Source organism: Erpetoichthys calabaricus, chromosome 12 (assembly GCF_900747795.2).
Source record: "Erpetoichthys calabaricus chromosome 12, fErpCal1.3, whole genome shotgun sequence".
In the NCBI taxonomy this organism is placed as follows: Eukaryota; Metazoa; Chordata; class Cladistia; order Polypteriformes; family Polypteridae; genus Erpetoichthys; species Erpetoichthys calabaricus.
Genome location: NC_041405.2, coordinates 163337846 through 163351836, shown reverse-complemented (window position 1 = coordinate 163351836; position 13991 = coordinate 163337846). Strand labels below are relative to the sequence as shown.

At 53.4% G+C, this 13991-nt stretch overlaps 1 protein-coding gene across 2 annotated transcripts in view; it reads right to left on the bottom strand.

Moving 5' to 3' along the window:
- Positions 1 to 13991, bottom strand: part of LOC114662940 (cAMP-specific 3',5'-cyclic phosphodiesterase 4D-like) — a 40249-nt gene that overhangs the window by 19612 nt on the left and 6646 nt on the right. Inside the window, exons 1-2 of one of the 2 annotated variants that reach the window (XM_051935041.1) lie at positions 8087 to 8317; positions 951 to 1142 (exon numbers count right to left, since the gene is read on the bottom strand). In XM_051935041.1, coding sequence (XP_051791001.1) covers positions 951 to 1142; positions 8087 to 8283 — 389 coding nt within the window. In that variant the 5' untranslated portion in view covers positions 8284 to 8317. Of the gene's footprint in view, positions 1 to 950; positions 1143 to 8086; positions 8318 to 13991 lie in introns of those variants that run through there. The other variant, XM_051935040.1, reaches the window with a different exon arrangement.

Below are 13991 nucleotides of genomic sequence, written 5' to 3'. Positions count from 1 at the left end.
CACCACTGACATGGCACACACGGGTTAATGAAGGGTGTGAAGGACTGATATCCTGCCAACTATGCCATTCAGTCAAATCATGGAGCTCAGGAAAGAAAGCATAAAAGGTTTGGAAGAAAACACTCACTGGGGGGCTTGTCCTGAGGTCCCACAGAGGGGCACTCCTTCTTAGAATTGTCAAGGTGGCAGTGAAAGGCGCTATATAAAGTGATGCTGCCAGGGATGGATCTGGGGGTAGCAGCATGCTTGTGTGACGTCCATATTGGGAACAGAAAATGAGTAAGTGACCAGAGCCCAGCGGGGGGATTGTAGTCATGTGTCACATACTGGCCAGCCCCTGTCTGCCACCACTGTCCTCTGCATGTAGCAGCTTAGAGGTGGCTGTGAGGAGCCTGAGTGGCACATGTACCTAGGGCAGCTCGAATTAGCTGCTTCTCTTCATTTTATATAGCGCCTTTTAAGGTACATCTGACTTGTCTTTTCATTCTGGCCGTTAACGTGTCAGTCTGGACCATTAAAGGATGGTAGAGCCCACCAGAGGATGGGCACACCATTACTGGAGATTCACCAACGTGGGGCCTCAAATGCGTTTTATTGTAGTCCAGCATGTGCAGATGGCACAACCAAGATGGTGTGGGTCACATCACTGAATTGGTGTGAAGGGCACTGGGCAGCACTCTTAGATGCCACCATTCCAGACTACTTCAATGATAATAATTGAACAGGCTGGAGGGTTCAGTAAAGCCAGGGGTCAAAATGCCCACTGCGCCCTTATGAGATATCATGGGTGGCACAGCAGGGATGTGCATGCGATTCTCGTCCACTTGTCTTGTGGGCCATCAATCTTCCTTAAGGCCAGTGTTACACAAGCAGCACATGACAACAAGGTCACCCACCCAACACGCCAGGCTGGCACGACTCACTCAAGGTGGCCAAGCCACGGTACTCACAGCTCGCTGGCGGTGGACGAGTTTCTTGACATGGCCTTCGGTGACAGGTCAAAGTCGCTGTCGGAGCGGTACAGGAAGGACTCCCGTCGCTGGCTGTGGGGGAAGTTGGCCTGCAGGACCAGACCTGACCCGGGACTGGACTGGGGGTCCAGGGGAGTGCGGCCCACCGACAGTCCATTCTCCACGTCAAAGCTGTAAAGAGAAAGCAGAGAGGCGGTTAAGACACACACTGGCAGGGATAAAACTGGTGAGGGCAGCTGCACAAGCATGGCATCAAACGCACTCGATGCCCATTATCATGCCAACAGAAGTTGACATCTTCAAGGTTCAGACCACTGCATCCTTGAAGTGTTGGAGTCCTGGGCATCACTGATGAGGGTGGCCAGTGTCTCCATCTTGTCCCCATGAGGGTCTTTAGTGTGCCTGGTTGTCACTCATCATGCCATTAGTATCATGCCCACAGTGGTCGCCCACCCCATACTCCCTGAGCAGGAGTGCCCACTCCCTCTTTCCTCACTTTGTGAGGGACTGGCATCTTCACCCAGGTTGGCCCCTATGCTGTACCTGGTGCTGTTAGGACAGATTCCGGTGCCTGGTGATCCTAAGCTGAAATGATGAGGCAAGGAGGGTAGAAGAGTGTGGGATGTGGCACCTTGTACTCTGTGCCAATGGCACTGTGGTCAGGACCAACTGAGGATATCCTTGGAGTTTGACAAAGTTTGAAACATCAGATCAAAGGTATAAAATGACATGTCACCAGCAGAGGGGGACAGTGCCAGCCAATAGGACGAGACTCACCAGGTGGGCACAACAGCAAAGGCTACGACAACAGCCAACAGAGACTGGCAAGGAGCAGCCATGCAGGGGTGCACAGACGTAGACTAATGGAGACCCCTACACACTCAGACTGAGGGGTCCCTGCACTTTCGGGCCCTGGGGACACCGTCGTCTTGTGTGGCTAACGTGAAGATTTGAAGTGGTCGCCTGGGAAGAAGGGGTGCCAACCAACATCAGGATATGCCAGGCTGGGGGTGAGCTTAGTGGGAGGGCGATGGCTATGGGGTGACCCCTGCTGGACTGGGGGGCTCTTTTACAGCTCCAGACATGGACTTGAACTGAAGGACACAGCATGGCAGAGATGGCACTCAGGGGCAGAGGTCACTAAAGTCAATCTTCAGTGACACAAGACGGGGTCCTGTCCTACCTACTCATCTGTCAGTCACACAAGGGCACAAAGGTGACGACCCAACAAGGAAACCCCCTGGAACCAGGCAGACAGATGCCAGCCCAGAACCACACAATTAAAATGATAAAGACAGGGCACGGGGAGAACCAGCAGAGGCAACGCAGCAATGCTAATCACTGTGCCAGCATGCCACACACTTTCAGTGTTGGCATACTGGCATCTCTGTAGTTGTGCTCCTCAGTCTTGTGGGTCTAAAAAGACGAGAGTGGCACAAGAGACCAAAGCTTCAAAACACAAACACACACACACACACATACAGACACACACAGCCCTGCTGCCAGTTGCTCTTCACACAGATGGCACTTTGTCACAATCTGTCCCCACTGGACACAAATTCAAGTCCTGCTCAACAGTGAGAGTACAAATAAACAGCTCTGCCAGTCAGGGGTCTTTTCCCCCACTTGAGTTCTGCCACCATGCCATTTCCTACTCTGTGGCCCGGAGCGACAGGCCTGGCATCACAGAGCTGAGCCCGCGTCGATTTCAGCACGTGCCTCCCCATAAGCTCAATGTGACCTTGAACCACAGGAGGCTCATGACCGGGACCGGCAGTGACAAGACGTGCCACACTGAATGTGCAGAGAGGCTGACGGACGTGCGCATCAAGCAGAGAAATGGGGATCTCGATGTAACGAGATCGATTAATGTGCGGCCATGTGAAAGATGACAAGGTCACCATAAGCTGGCATTATTGACATCGAGCGAGCCGGGGGGGTGTTGAGCAGAGGTGTCACCACACTCAGATGTGCATCATGTAGGTGGCAGAGGTCACCTGACATGGATCTCATGTGACCTGATAGGACTCCAAAGAATGACCTGGCTGAAGTGAGGGCACACCCGCTCATGCTCACCAATGATAGACGTGCCAGGCTGCCACATGTTGGCATAAAGCAGCCAGAAGGAATCAGGCTTCTGATAGGTGTAGGCACAGCAACTTGTAGGCCTAACCACAGGCATGTGCCCCCTAGGGCAGCCCAGTCTAATGCACTGTGCCCCAAATTTAATATGCACACAGTGCCCTAGGACCCCATCTATGAAGAAACAGGACAAGTGGCAGCATGAGTGTCATTAGAAGACAACCTGTTTGGGTGCCAGTCACACTCCACCCCACTAATCAAGCTGGATGATTGTCCCCCACCACACTCCCAAGCACCTCACCTGCTGGGTGTCCTGCTGGATGACACAAGACATGCCTCTGCCCACCAATTGGATGGCACTGCACAGAGTGACATGTGAGCACCACCCACTTCCTCCTCCACATGTGAGTCTCTGCTGTGTCTGACCTTTAACCCCAACTCCCTTGGTCTGGGACAGCTCCTCCTGTGACCTGCTGTGCCCATCACAGATGGCACCCCTGCTGTTATTTCAGCTGTGTCATTGTAACGGCCTGCCAACACAGCCTGCCAGTGACTTTGTGTTCTCATTCCGTGCACAGGTGGGCCACTTGTGCTGGGCGGTCAAACGGAGTGAGATGTGTGGTCTGGTAGCCTTCAGCAGGAGCCCCCCTATCATCAGTGGCACCAAGGGGTGTTGGAGTTGAGCATCAATACAAATGCCATCTGTCCCCCTATGTGTAAGTGCTGCCATTTCATGCTGTGGGCACTGGGGGCACATCCAAGGTCTCTCCATGTGTCTGATAGTGGACGCTGTAATCTTGTGGCAGTGCTGTCTGTAGAAAGGTGCTATATACAGTAAAGGTCAATTCTTCTTCTTCTTCTTCTTCTTCTTCTTCTTCTTCTTCTTCTTCTCCTCTGTCCTCACCAATTGTCCCTTCCCAACATCAGTGCCCATCTCTCAGGTCTTGAGGTCTTAAAAGGGTGACCAGGACTCCATGCTCTGCTCCCTGCCAAGCCTGAATGAGATGCCCGTCAAGGTCAGATGGGCTCCATCCCTGTTGAACCCTGGCCACTCATGGGATGTAACAACGGAATGAGGCCAATGCCCAGGATGATGCCACAAGGCTCTGCTAGCCTGCCTTTCTGTGCCCATTACCCAGGCACTGCTGCCAGTGCATGTCACATGCTATATGGTGGAGCCGATTTTTCCGTATTTGTGGAAGTGCCCGCACTAGGGGGCATCAAGTAAATTAAAAATTGGTAACAACAATAAAAAGGCACCAAACAGCTCTAATGACATGAAGCAGCATGATGACCACCAGGAAGGGACAGGGAGCCAATCACTGCTCACCAGGCACTAAATAAAGAGGGCACTGGAGTGGTATGTGGCACCATGCCTTTGATCTTGGATGATAAGGCACTATATGAAACATGAGACCCGCAAAGACCTTCAGACGGAGCCTCGAGCTGTTACAGCAGCCCCTTCAGTGACCAGACCATTTAGGTGGGCTATCACTGCTCCTCAGGGTTTCTTAAGGTGTTTTTCAAGGCGCTCTATAAACTGAGATTCCACGGTTCCTTTCCCTTGACTCATTTGTTGCCAATGTAGCTCAGGTCTACAAGGCGCTATATAAAATTAAGTGCAGCATGTGCCACTCTGACCTTCCATACAGTGAGGCATCACAGCCTCGTCTCAGCTCCACAGACCCCACATGCAAATGACAGAAATGACAAACAGCACGTGATGACAAATCCCACCACTGACACCCTCCGAAGGCTCCGGCCACGACCTCAAGCAAGGGCCTCATATAGCGCCTTTCGTCGCCACAGTGACTCACCAGATGCAGGAGTGTCTCCGCGCGTTGTTGTAGGTCACCTGCATGATGGTGCCTGGCAGCTGCAGGTCATTCCCTCTGTGTGTGTGGCTCTCTGCACTCGATGCCCGCTCTGCTTTCATGTGAAAGTCTCGGCTCGTTTGTGTGCCACTGCGCCAGGGAAATAAGGACACCTTTGTCAGCGGCGAGCCGAGCGGCAGCCCATATGCCGCCCATGGCGACCACTTGGCTCACAGCTGAGTGCGCACCACTTGCTGTGCCCGTCCCCCGGAGCGAGACAACGATCGACGGCATCCACTGGGGTCATCCCAAAACATTAACCACTCGCTGCCCGGCCCCATCCTGGTCAGGCACGCATGGCCACAAGTGTCAGATCACTGTTGACCTTTAGGGGCACCCCAGACAGACAGGCAGCTGTGGCATGTTTTCAGGTGAGGATGGGTTGGTCATCACGTAAACACCAGAAGCCCACCCGGTGGTCTCCCTAAAACTCTGGTGTGTGGCCTCATCAACAGCCGCCACTCTTTGATCAGAGCGGTGACAGAACCGGAATCGATGGCGGGCCGACCTGCTGAGGCGGAATGGGTGCTTCTGGGCGTGTTCATCGGCCGCTGTTGCTATGGCAGCTGCAGATCACTGAGGGCGGGCTGTTAACCCTTTAGTCACTGCTCTGGGTGTGGATGGCTGCCCCCTGCTACTTCCTCACAGGAGCACAGCTCTGTGTGCCCTTTGGTCACTTCTTCTGCCCACTGGCCATTCTTCATATGTCTGGTGCCTGGTGGGTCACTTGCTGGTGCTGCCACCATTCTTAAGACAGGCAGAAGATATGCAAATCAAAGGGACAGGTGGTGGGCACGGAGCATGGGCTCCCCCTACTGTCCACTCCTAAGCCCATGAGCCATGAAAATATTCTGAGGGGTCCAATCAAATCAGACAGGCAGATACCATCATCGCCAGTACTTAACTTTCATGACGGGCATTAGGACAACATGCTGCCCTCTAGAGCACCAGTAGGTCAGCAAGTCTTTATCTGATATAGTGCCTTTCACAGATTCACGTTGACATGCACCACAGGCCACCAGGGGGCAGCACTTCTCCATAGCCATTGACCAGTTAGAAGATGGCTGATGGTGGGTGAGAGTCGTGCCCAGGTAGGGTTGTGACATCGAGATGATTTGATGTGGCACTGTGACTTGGCTTGGTATCTTTCGAACACTCACCCTTGAAATGAAGCGTCTTGTGCCAGGCCTGAGGGGCGCTATAAACACAAGACTGTACTTTTTTTCTCTTGTGACATTCTGAAAACTGTGTGTGGAGACATCGGAATTTTAAAGAGTGAAGGACCAGCAGTGGTAAACCGAGATGGAATGCATGAGAAGATATGATAGAGTGTGGCAGTGCCCCCTACTGGCCAGCATCAGAAAAAGTAAATAACTAAAAAAACAACTTCCTGAGGGCACATTCCATGGCACCTGCGGGAGGGCCTCGAGCCCCTCAGAGAGCTGAAGTGCACCACCTGGTGGCAATGCCCACCACCATCTCACTGTGAGACCCCTCATGAGTCAGCTGAGCCAGCAAAACTACAAACACAACGGCACTGAACCTTTAGGGCACCGTGGGGTGGTGCTCACCATGAAAGGTGCTATATAAGATCAACCCCCACTTCACCTGTCATGACTCCCTCTGGCAAAATATCCAAAAAGCCGTCGCACACCTTCAGAGCACAGTGCTCACTGTGAAAGGCGCTACATGAATTCAAGCCCACCCCTGACTCGCTTTGTGACCCTTGATTAGTGACTGCATAGCCAAAGTTCACTACCAAGGGACACTGGGGTGGCAGTCAACATGAAAGGTACTATATAGGTCCAGTCCCACCACTGACTCGCCATGTGACTCCTGCCATGACAATCACCTCACAAGTGTAAAGCACCAGGGGGTCTTATTGTTCATAAAACAGGAGATGCCCTGAAGACCCTCAGCAAGTCGCACCACCAAGTGTTCATTGTGGGCCCACATTTACTGGCTGCCAGTGTGGCCATCTGCTGGCTGGTGACTCTGTGGGGACTTTAGACCCACGTGGGTCACATCGCCACCCCCTGCTCACACTGTTGTCACACTGCTGTCCTTTGACCAGCCTGTCCCCGCTCCCAGCGTCACGCTGCGTTTGTCTCGGAGGTGACCTGGCGCCCCCCTCAGGCTGACTTCCTGCCAGACGGGCAGATGGTCTTCATCTTTCTCTGTTTATTCTTTCCCCAGACGGGGCCTCGTGGGCGACCTCAGGGTGGTGAGTGGTGAGTGAAGAATTCTGGGAGAAGATCTGGGAAAACGAGCATCTGACGTTTGGAGGGCTCTGGTGGAGGAACGAGGAGAGGAGCAGAGAGGACATGAGCTGGCAGGTGGGTACAGCCTGGCAGCCATAACTGGGTGATGAGGCAGCCAAGCAGCAGAATATGGGCTTGGAGAAGCAGGGCTCAGAAAGACAGGACCACCAAAGATTTGAGCTACGTGACAGCCAGACCGTGTATAGCGCCTTTCACAGGAATCAGACAGGAGCCACAGCAGTGACTTAAATTCGCCCTTTGGGAGCAGTGCAGTGCAAGAGCCACCTAGTGGCAGCAGATGGCTTTACAGCTCAAATGGCACCCCAGATGGCCACCCTCTGTGTGTGTGTGTGTGCCATGACACAGCGGCAGGTGACACCTGGAGGGAAAGGAAATGGTGACAGAGTAGTATAGCAGCTTATAGCTGGGCACATTCTGTAGGGGGTGGGAAATGTGATAGAGAAACTGGGGGGGGGGGTGGCATGGGCATAGTGACAGAGAGCAGAAAGAAAGAAAGAAAGAAAGAAAGAAAGAAAGAAAGAAAGAAAGAAAGAAAGAGTATAACACACATGTGAAAGGCGCTATATCACAGAAAGATCCAGAATACAAAGCCCCTGTCTTAGCTAGAGGGTGCCCTATGAACACTGACGATCAAGTGAGGGGACGAGTGACACAGACAGACAGACAGAAGGTGGCCAGAAGGCACATAGTGTGGCAATCCCAGAGTTCACTTCAGGTGAAGAGAGGCCAATGAAGTATCACACCAGGTGGCCAGCAGTTCCCAGCTCATCCATGGGAGGGCACCTCACCTCCGACCTCAGCTGCTGCCACACAAGGCACTTCATAAGCCAAAACAGAGGAGGAGGAGGAGGAGGAGAAGTCCCGACGAAAGGCTTACCTGGGCGCGTGGGCCACAGTGAAGCGGCGCCGAAGGCGGATGCTCTGGTTGACCATGAGCTTCCGAAAGAGCAGCGGGGAGTTGCGCGGAGAGTTTTTCGGAGAGGCTGCTGGGGAATTTCCTCTGGACCTCGGCATCTTGAGCTTCACGGGCTGCGCTCTGCCCAGAGGCTCATCTTGGGACATCTTGGGTGGCATTCCCGCCTCACTCAGTCCTTCCTCCTCCTCCTCCTCCTCCCTGACTTTTCCAGAAGCGAGCATTTTAGCGGGCACCAGCAGCAGAAGCCCACAGAGCAGCGTCCGCCATGAGCCTGGCGCCTCATTTGGGAAGTTGGAGAGCTGTTTATATAACTCCCTCCCTCGCTCCGTCACTCCGTCACTCCCTCGCTCCGTCACTCGCTCGCTCGCTCGCCTTAATATGGCCTGCAGTGACACACGGAGCTCAATCCCCCCGAGGAATTCGCTCAGCCGGCCGTTCCTGTCTTGTAAACATTAAGCAGGCCTGGCCAGCCCCGCGCCGCCTGATGGACGCCATGTGAACGAGATGACAAGCGGCAGAGGCAGCCAGGTGTCTCGGCTTTACTCTGCCAACACGTTAAGGCACCGGGGGGGGGGGGGGGTTGAAACGTCTGAGACCTCCTCCTGTGGCCACCATCAGGAAGGGACGCGCATTCACAAAGGGGACGTCTCCTCTGTCATGCCAGTCCACATGCAGTAGACGTCTTGCAGGTGGTGGGAGAGGCGCCCCTCTCGGGACTTCTGGGGGTCTAATTCAGTGATGCAATAGGACCTGAGACTCCTGTGCGATGTGACACTCAGACCTTGGCACCTGCCATTGTGGAGCTCCTCATAAGGCGGGCACTCCAGCAGTTCTCAGCTGTGCCAGCCATTCTTTGTAGCGCCCCTGAAATGTTCACCTCCAAGGGGTCCTCCAGCTGAAGATCCTGATGCGGGCATTGATGGCACCTGACCACCTCTACGGGGGTGCTGCGTCGAGACGTCCAGATGTCCTCATCTCACCTCGCCTGCCTCAGACCTTCACCCTCCAGGATGAGCAAAGCATCCACTGAATGTGCCAACAGGAGAGGATGGGGAGGGCACAGGCCAGCAGAGGGCACTCTTGGCATTGCCAGGAAGGAAGGAAGAGCAGATGGAAAAAGGAGGCGCAAGTGTTTAAAGGGACAGCCGTGCCTGACCGCTGAGTGACCTCCACCCTGCAGACCCCTCTGGCTGAGACGCTTATGTCAACCCTTCTGACCTCAAGGCGCTATAAAGCTGACGTGACAAGGTGTCAACTCCCACCCCTTGTGTGCCCATCATCACTGAGTCCCCATTCATAATCTCTGAAGGCAGAAGCCCCCAGGTGACCCCCGGGCCCCCAGGACACACTGGAGGTTTCTGGCTTCCGTTATTTATAAGCTGCCCCACCATTCTGAACCTGCTTAATCCAGTTTGGGGATGTGGGGGGGGGCAGCACCCGTCTCATTGGCTTCAAGGCAGGACCCCCAACCCTTGCTGAGACACTGAACTAACTGATCCTGGACGTCTCTGGGGAGAACATGCAGACCCCTAAGTGAGGGGGCCGCTGGATGTGTGAAGGGTGATGTGCCCCCCTGTAGCCCCCTCGTTTGCACGTCTCTCCTTCGTCCTCCTCCCACCTGGGTGTAAGTCCTGTGATGGGCAGGTGTGTGCAGTCCAAGACTAGGCTTTGCCCCCTGGCACCATCAGCAGGCTAATCAGCTGAACAGGTGGACCCATGCCACCCGGGACCATCAAAGGCCAACCTCAGCCCCCTTCATGCTTTCCCTGCAAGTTTCCATTTCACGGACACCCAAGGGAGGTGAGGAGGAGGAGAAGAGAAAGGGTGTGGCAGGTAACCATTACACATACTGCGGCTGGGGCAGCCAGGCCAAGATGTCACAGCAGCTGTGCCACCCCCTCACATGAGAGCCACTTGACATTTTTAGAAATCTTTGGGGTCCACGGACGACTGCTTAAGAGGTCCCACCACAAGTGGATTTGTGCCCCTCAGTGTGCCATCTCTGCCAGTCAACATTCAGATGTCACAGGAATGCAAAGGGTATCTCTTTGCTTCTTTCTGGTCTGCCATTTTCTAATGCCACCTTAGGGTGGCGCTATATCTTGGGCAGACATTTAAGGCTGGCAGTGAGGGGCTTCTTCTGCTTTACACATGCAGACCTGTGGTCTTCTTGTCGAGATGCAAAGCAGACAGCCAAGTCTGGATGGCACTACATGAGTGACATTCTGCTCTATGCCATCAGTGCCATGGCACCCCCTGAGGTTCACCATGCCAGTGGACAGGAATGTGGCCCAATTACGTGACCTCCGGGGTCAATCACAAGAGCAAAGCTGACTGGCCTATACTATTGGGGTCGCCCATCAGGCTGGCTTTGTGCCACCTTGAACACTCTGGACGAGTGTGTGCTCATCACAGGTACCCCGTCTGTGACTGATGTGCTTATAACGCCGTGTGGTGGACGTCGTTCTCCTAACATGTCACCTTTTGGGCTCCTTTCAGGCCGCAGCGTTTCACAGAGTCCTTCTTATGGGATCATCCGCAGACTGAACGGGGTGTGCACACTAGAGGGCGCTCTCCAAATAAAGAAAAGACGGTGGCCCCCTAAAAAACAACAAGGCCATCTAAAGTGACTTGGAGTCCTTAAAAAGCCAGACGTCAAACGTCGGGTCACATCGGACCACGCAGTGCAAAAAGTCCAACAGGACATGACCCCGTGGGGTTGTGGGCTTGATTTGGGCTGCTTGGTGTGAAAGACAACGAGCCAAAGGCACATCTGTGAGGAAATGATGAAGTAATGGCGGAGGCTCACTAGGTGGCAGCAGAGTACGTAAAATGACATTCAATGACCAACGTGCCTGCTGTCCTCTTAGCTTTGAATCAAGGCAGCTTTGAGAGGTGGTCTACGATGTCCACCCCTCGTTAAGGTGAGGCTGCCACTCCATTGGGTGTCCTCAATTGTACCTGTCTGCAAATGGGCACTGTGGCACCAAAATCAGGTGCTTAGGGTCTAAGTGGGTACAATGTGTAATGCTATGAAATACAACAGAACCCCTTGGCTAGGTGGAGATGAACCGGGAGGTGGGCAGAGGCCAACTGAGTCAGCTGATTTCTTAGTTGGACATCATGGGACCCCAGGAATGAGAGGTAAAGGGCCAAAAATGAGGAGCAGGTGGACAGCTGGCAAAGGTGGACTGGTATGTGCAGTGTGTGCCCATCGAGGTGGGTTTAGGGTGTCTTTCTGTGAAGACTATGCCACTGATGCCATTGAGACAGTAGGGTGGACACAAACCAGGGTCTGATTCATCACTTTGAGGTTGGGGTGGGCTTATGCATAATGGTCTGAAAAACTCAGTGGCCCCTGGTGAATGAAAGCAAAATGTCTCAGCTACATTTACTGAAGGCCAGCAGGTGGCAGGACACTAAACTGACCACTGAAGACAATGGCCTCAAGTGTCTAAGGTAATGGAGCATCATGGGGGGAGCTCAGGTGACACTCGGTGGGAAGGTCAAAGGGCAGAGGATGAGAGCAGCTTGATCACACGTGGTGGGACATCACTGGGTCTGCTAATGTGTGTGTGTGTGTGTGTGTGTGATTTAGCCAATCACTGATCCCAGGTCCAGATGAGACCACATGAGGACGCCAAAGAGCTTAAGCTTCTAATTCACAAAGTGCCACTGGTGGACCCCCAGGTCATCTTTGCCGCAGACCCCCATGACCATTTGGAGTTTTTCACATTGCCCACCTCTTCACACCTGACCTGACGTCCATCTACCCACAGGGTTCTACTGACCACCAGTGACCTGGTCTCTGAGCTCGATGTGCCCACCCCGCTATGACCAAGCCCCCCTTCTTGTGTCCTCCTGAAGCTGCAGCACATCTGTGAATCTCAATCTCGATGTCCTGTCACAGTTACACCCCCACACTCGATTCGTGTTTCTCCAGCCTTCTATACCCCAAACCTGCAATGCCCGATGGAGTGCCCATCTATACCAGGCTTTTCCAAACTGTTCCCAAGAATGAATCCCTCATTTCCTTGAACCCCCTGGCAGTGACCCAAAAATGTCACCCATCTGACTGCCACTACCCCTGAATGCCTAGTGACCCCAATTGCCTCTCCTTTCTGTCCTCCTCCTAAACTCCCGAATTATGGAGATGCTGTTGGTTGGCAGGGCGGCACGGTGGTGCAGTGGTAGCGCTGCTGCCTCGCAGTAAGGAGACCTCCCTGCGTGGAGTTTTCATGTTCTCCCCGTTCTCTCATCCGGGTGCTCCGGTTTCCTCCCACAGTCCAAAGACATGAAGGTTAGGTGCATTGGCAATCCTAAAATTGTCCCTAGTGTGAGCCGTGTAGTGGCCTGGCGCCCTGCCTGGGGACTTGTTCTTGCCTTGTGCCCTGTGTTGGCTGGGATTAGCTCCAGCAGACCCCCGTGACCCTGTGTTAGGATATAGCGGGTTGGAAAATGACTGACTGACTGACTGACTGTTGGTTGGCATCTCTCTCTCTCCTTCTCTCCCTGATGCCCTCCTCATTTCTCTTTTCCCATTGGATGTTCAGTCACATGTGAGGTCATTGAGCTGCTGTGTTAACCAATATAGCGCCTTTCTCCTTTAACTCTTTACCCGCCCACTAAGGGAGATCATTCTTATAAAATCAGAAGTCCATCTGAATGGCCATCACCAGCATGTGGCACATTCATGTAGTGACACCGTGAGGGACAAGGGTCACTTAGGGTTAGGGAGGTGTGACACAAGCTCATATAGCGCCTTATGCTCATTTACACATTGATTTTCACGAGATGTGAGGAAGTCACAAAGATGGCCACCACTCACTTGATTGATTGATTGACTGATTGATTGATTGATTGGCTCATTCCACGCTCAGCCTCTCTGCCCAGTTCCACTGTTACCACATCCATACTTCCCAACTTGTCCACCAAACGCATGAAGCAAATTGCAGCTGTGGCCACCATGAGCCACTGACAAACCTGTCACATTTGTGTCATCAGAGTCCAAAGAGTCACCAGTGGAGGTGGCATGAGTGAAATGTGGCCACAACACAGGACCCCGACATCACTTCGACCTCACCGCCCAATGCCATCCCCATAGGGGGCACTTGGGCACTGAAACAGAATGCCGGGCTGCAGTTGTGGAGCACATCCCACTGTGGACCCTCACTTCATGTCCCCTCCTTCCCATGAGGCTCCCTTAAAGCAACACTTCATGAAGCCCCCTTGGAGGACCTGTGCGGTGAAAGGCACTATATAAAAGTGAGCTCAACTGAATGGACACCTCATGTTTGTCTCCTCACGTTTTCTTCAAGCCAACAAGCTAGCATCCCACCATGACAGAAATGTCCTTCAAAACACCCAAAGCTTCATGAGCCTCAAACGAGGGTGGCATTAAATGGTGAAATATGAAGAGTGAGGAAGATGAGGCAGAAAGATGAAGAACAAAGAAGTGAGACGCAAGGTGAGTGGAAGGAGCAGGATGGCCAGACAGTCTGTGAGGGGCAGCCCTGAAGTCAGTGGCCGAAGGTGCCCTGGGCATCCCACACACCCATTTATCCTGCCGACTACACCACCGCCTCTCTGTAAGCGGCTTTGACCCCGACATCCCACCAACAGTTGGCATCCCAAGAGTGCTGGGCACAGGGACACTGCTGAACTGTCTTTGCTCTTCTTTCTGTCGTCTCTTTGAGGCTCTTTAACTGGACGACAAAATGGCCACTGTGGGGGTCCTGACTGACCCCCCCCCCCCCACAAACACTGTTAAGCAGTTCTTTTAAACCCCTGCCTGCCTTGCAGTTGTTTTCCTCACCCTTTTTATACCGGGATTTCGATCCTAGAGCCCCCTACACATGGCACCACT